General features: G+C 32.2%; 1 protein-coding gene across 1 annotated transcript in view; it reads right to left on the bottom strand.

Moving 5' to 3' along the window:
* Nucleotides 1-2,811, bottom strand: part of LOC105622997 — a 29,138-nt gene extending 26,327 nt beyond the window's left edge. The window contains exon 1 of the mRNA XM_012204399.1: nucleotides 2,703-2,811. Coding sequence (XP_012059789.1) covers nucleotides 2,703-2,811 — 109 coding nt within the window. The remainder of the gene's footprint in view (nucleotides 1-2,702) is intronic.
* Nucleotides 2,812-6,059: the final 3,248 nt, after the last annotated feature.

Genomic DNA, 6,059 nt, shown 5'->3' with positions numbered 1-6,059 from the left:
TTAAGATGAGCCTTTAAATCTTGTTTATTATTTAATAAATAAATATTTGACAATAAATTCTTCATGTAGTGATAGAATAAAATCGTATTAATAGAAAAATACGGAATATGTTGAATTGTTTAATTACAGAAGTTGGATTTGATTGTAAAACCGGTAAGGTATGGAAATGATAATATGAAATATCCAGGGTATTTTTAATAACTTATGCGAAAGGAGGTAATGGAAAAATCGAAGACGGCTCTGATGGCTATACTGACAATAGAGTTCCAGAAATGTTTCGAGAGCTGGATCAAGCGCTGGCATAAGTCGATGGGGAGTACTTTGAAGGGGACAATATCACTTTTGATGAATAAAACTTGTTTAATTTTGAATTTCCTGAATGAATTCCGGGAACTTTTTGATCAAGGTAGTACATTCTCTTTTACCTATACATAATCTCTACATACAGTCATATCACAGTCTATTATTATTATTGTCCATATCCCATTTCTTATTTACCTTTATTTCTACATAATATTTCTCCGTACTTATCTCCCTTTCTTCCCTTACATTGTTTAACATAATGCTTCAGGTTATCCTCGCTTTCACCACAGAAAAGACATCCTCTCTCCTCTATTTCTAGTCAGTATTTATTTTTCTCTTCTAAATTACCGCATCTTAATTTAAATAACGCTCTTATCTCATCTCTTCTTTTCCATTCCATATTCTCCACTCTCAAATAATTTGGTATTCTAGTCTCCATACTTATCTCTTTATATCTTTTATTATATCTTGATCTATCTATTCTTTCCCTTTCCCATTGCTTCTGTAAAGCTCTTTCCCTACTTATTAAATTTTTTTCAAAACTTTCATTCCCATGTCCTATTACTAGATTCAATTCCCTATTCATTATAATAACCCTCTCTCTCCATATTTATCGTATCACCTCTCTATTTCTATCATATCTATCGTTCCAATCATAGCTTTTTTCTTCCCAGCATTCTCTGACTACATTATCTGTGTTTCCAGATTTAATCTTTTCTTCATATTTTCTTGCCTTCAAACCCCATCCTATTTTGAATTTATCCATTACCAGCTGTCTCATAATTACATACCTTGGGATGCAGAAATCTAAGTTGAAAATCCACCTGACGTAGTCTAACATCTTTTGTAGTTCGCCTTTTTTCTCCCAGCCCCATAATTGCACGCATTACACTTTGTGTCAGATATTTAACATCCCTCTTCTACTAAAGTCATTTCTGCATAGCTTTTCTTCTAAGCCCCTTTCTTGTTACATTTTTTCTTTTCTACTTATTTCTTTAATATACCTTTTTATAATCCCCATTCCTATCTAAATTAAAATTTAAATATTAAAATTTCTGCACTTCCTCTAATTCCTTATTTCTCCATTTCCATTTCTTTTTCCTTTTTCTCCTCCTCCCTCCAGACATCATTATTTTCGTCTTTTCTGTGTACAGCTTTAATTTCCTCCCCTTCAAAAATTTTTTTAATGTGTGCTCATATCCTGTAACGCCTCCTTATTATAAGCTACTAAAACTAAGTCATCCACATATATTAACGACCATATCCATACCTAGTCTAACTCCTCCTATTCTTCTTTATTATCTATGCTGCAATATATAAATTGAATAACAATAGATTCACACAGCTGTCTTACTCCTTTCATTATTCTGAATTATTGCATGTATCCTTGCTTCGACTTTATCCTCACTTTTGTTTTCTCATACATCTTCTGTATTTTCCTTACCAAATATTCACTTACATCCTTTAAGAGTCTCCCAAAATTTGCCCCTGTCCACTTTATCAAAAGCAACTTTTAAATCTGCAAACATCATATATATTTTTCTCTTTCTTTTTTCCTGATTTCTTTCACTCTGCATCAAATGCGTCAGTATAAAAATATTATCCATTATTGACCTTCCTCTTCTAAATCTAACTTAACTTTTCGAAATCATATCTTTGGTTTTCACCTCCTTTTCTAGTCTTTACTTCTGCATATATTTTATATGCCGTACACTGTAACGAAATATCCCTACAGTTTGTTACTTTTTCCTCATTTCCTCCTATAAAGAGGCAATTTTCCTTCCAATCTTGTGGCATCTTGCTTATACCCTACACTTTTTGAAGCAATTCCACTAGCCTCTTCCGTAAACCCTCATCTGCATATATCCAAGCTTCTATAGGCACATCATCTTACTGCCTATTTCTTCTTTTTCTTCTTTATCTGTCTTGCGTAAGACCTTTTCTTCTTTATCTATATCTCTTCAGTCTCAGTCCTTCTTCTTGTCTTTCTTATTTATTTTTTCTTCTTTCTCTAGCTTAGAGAGCTCTGACCAGTGCTCTGCTGTGCTTTATTTTCATCCATTTCAGTAGCGTCCAATAGCTTCTTAAAATATTTCCTCCATTCCTCGTTCTTTATATTATTCTCTTTCCTGTCTATCTTCTTATCTGTCTTCCTATTAATATACTTCCATACATCTGCTTCCCTCTTCAATTTTTTCAATTTCTTCTCTTCTTCCCTTTTTTCTTTTTTGTTTCTTCTTCAATAATTCTCTGAACTCTTTCCTCTTCTCCGAATATTTCTTTCCCGTCTCTTTTCCATTTCCTACACATTTTTTTCATCTCTCTCTCTCTCTCTCTCTTCTTTCTGGAGCAACTAATATCCCATCCTTGCATCCTATGTACCTTTTCTTTTTTTTAACTTTCTTCTTCATTGTTGAACATAATCTGTTTTAATTCTTCCCACATAGCTTTTACCTCTTCCTCATTATTTATCTTGTCTTTATCCGTATCTTCTTCATCATTTATCATCTCCGTGTTTTTATTATAGCTTTCTGTAGTCTCTTTATTCCATACAATAATTTCTTCTTCTTTAATGATACTTTTGTCTTCGTTCCGGTCCTCTTCCGTCATTTTCTTTCAACTCCATATTAGTTCCTTCCTCTAATGTCAGGCTCTGTGGCATATGGTCCGAATCCACTCTCACGTCGATTCTAAATTCTATAATTCTATCGCAAATATTATCGTTAGATTCATAATCTATTACTGAGCTCTCTTGCTCCTACGTATATTCCTCCTCCCAGTCGCCTCTTGATTTTCCGTTCAGAATGTGCCAGCTATATTCCGTCATCAATTCTACAAAATCTCTACCTCCATTTCTTATCACCTTATCCTTGCTACATCTATCTTTTCCATCATCCTCTAAATCCTCTTCTCCTAATTCTCCAATTCTAATATTAAAATCACTTCCTATAATTACATTTTTACTTTCCATTTCTTCTTAATCTTTTCCATCTTTATATGCAAATTTTTACCTTCTTGTTCTCCGTATTGAGACTATATCTTCTCCTTACCAATTATAATTCTGATATGATTATTTCTTCCCACTCTTTATTAATTAACTTATCTTTCTTATTCTTCCATCTTTTTCTCTTTTCAATTATAAAACCATCGCTTGCCCTGCCTCTCTTTCTTTCCTTCATAGTTTTCTAGCTTCTTTCCTTCCTCATAACTGCAATCCTATACATGTGTCTTAGACACATAACGTTCACTTCCATCCCAATCTTTCATCCCAATCTTTTTCGTCTAATCATGAAATCATATCACTCACGAAATCATACTCTTTGACATAATTCCAAAATTCCAAATCCTTTCCTTCTACATCTGTTATATTCCAAAATAATATTTTTCTTTGTTTTTCCTGTTTACTCTCTTTTATTCGTTTGCTTAATCCCATTGTCTTGTTTTTCCTTTTATTCCTAATTTCTGTCTCTTTTCTTTTCTAACTACTTTACCTCTTCTTAAATTACTATTTGATCCTTCTTGGCTAATGCAAAATTTTGCTTTTGATTTTGATTTCCTGTCCTTATCCCCCATTCTTCTCCCCTATTACCTTCATCTGCCTCTGTTTGCTCATCTTATTCATCCTCTTTTCTTCATCCTTCACTCAATTACATTCCATGTCTTCCATATTCCATCTATACTTACTTTACTTAATTCATATCTAACCTTCATATTTTTTCTTTCCTCTTTCTGCTCCTAACCCATTTATTAATCCTCTCCTGAATTTTCCTTTCGTCCTAGTTCGTTTTCAATAAAAATCTTATCTCCTTTTACCTTGCTTATTCCTCATTATTTCACTCCTTTCCTTCTCACTTCTTACTCTAACCACTATCACTGATCTATTTATCCTCGAGAAAACTATTCTACTCCCAATTTTCCTTTTATAAACTTTTTGATTCATTTTCCCCTTTCTTTCCCATCTATTTTTATCTCTCTTGGTATATCTGTTCCTTTTACAATTATATTTTTTTTCCTCTCCTCTTTTTCATATCTGAAACCTATTTCTTTAAACATTGCTTTAAAATCTTTATCTCCCTGCAGCTTAAACTCCCCCCTCGCTTATCATAGCTCCTACCCTTGAGCTATCTCCTTTCCTTCCAAAACTACATTTCTTCCCTCGCTATCATAATCATTTCTCTCTCTACTTACCTTGCCTAAGCTTCTTATGTCCTCCAAAACTCTCTATCATTTTCCTATTATTTTCTGATGACAATTCTTTTTTTACTGTTTTCTTCATAACCTCCTCCAATTTTTCCTCAAATTTTCTAATTTCTCTATCTACATTTTCTTGTATGTCCTTTCTTATTCTAACTACCTCTCTTTCCACTAAGGCTCTCATTTCTTTCCTCATTTCTGTACAATTCTTTCTAATCTCTTCATTTACTTCTACCTTTATTCTTTCCATTATACTTTTCTCCTGTGGCATGTCAAATGTCACTTTTTTCAAACCTACTTATGATTTATCCCTTGTCAATAAACGCTATTTGTTATCTACTTTACTCTTTCCTGTCTTACCCACGCCTGTCATCTCTCCTTCTTCCCGCCACTTTTATGTGCCGTTATTTCGCGCGTAACTAACTTGTTCTGCTTCACCCCGATGTTCATTCGATACTTTCCAACGCACACATCAAAAGTCTTTCCTCCAATTTCTCGCTTACCTCCTGCTTCTGACAAGCTAATTAGCTTTGAGCCTTTAAGCAATTGACCCTCTCGCTGACCCCATTTCATCAAACTCACTTATAAAATGCTAAGACGCACTCGCATACATGCACTCACTCACACGTCCTCTAACCAAGTCCCTTCTATAATTATACATATTTGAATAAAAAACTTGAAGTAACAAGATTTTTAATATTTAAAATCCAACAACGAGATATAAAAGGCTAATAAGAGTCAAAAAACTTAATAAAACTCCATTGTTCGTTTAACATAAGTATAATTAAAGATAGAAATAATAAATCAAACTGTACAAAGTACAAAAGTTAAAACGCAAGATAGAATACAATTACATACATGTTTCGATCTTATATTTAGACCCTTTTCAAATGTTTAACAAAAAATTTATTTCCCGGCGCAGTATAATACATTACTCAAAAATTAAGAAAGCGACTGTTTCGCATAATTAGATGAGAGTTAAAACAAAAAAAAAACGGAAAATTACTCGTCAAATGATTGATTGACCAATTGCGAAAATTTCTCGTTGTTCTAAAGAGAACATAAAGAAACATTATAAGTTATCAAAATTTTTTATTTAGGACAAGCATAATACATCTCTCTGGTAAAAACTTATCTTATAGTTTGATAATTGAGAAAAACCATTTTAGTATTATAAAAAAACGATAATTGAGAAAAACTATTTTAATATTATAATATTTTAATATTATAAAAAAACGTCAAATTTCGATGTTAAAAACGATGAAAAAATTAATATCATATTATAAGTGTGTAATGTCCAATGTATAAAATAAAATAAAAAGCAGCGAGAAGCGTCTAACGTTCTCGACGGATTCGACTGTACTGCGATAAATCTTAGCAATGCAAAGTCAAACATTGTTTAACATTGTTAAACATTACAAATACTTTACAAAACCAAATACTTTCTAAATAATTAAAAATTTTAAATTTTAAATTTTGTAGAGAAAAGTTTGGTTGATTGAAAACAGAATCCTCTATATTAAGTTAACTTCGACGAATATATCTCTCTGGTTAAACGCTAC

Source organism: Atta cephalotes (genome assembly GCF_000143395.1).
Source record: "Atta cephalotes unplaced genomic scaffold scaffold00051, whole genome shotgun sequence".
NCBI classification, from domain to species: domain Eukaryota; kingdom Metazoa; phylum Arthropoda; class Insecta; order Hymenoptera; family Formicidae; genus Atta; species Atta cephalotes.
This window is presented reverse-complemented; position numbering and strand designations above follow the sequence as displayed.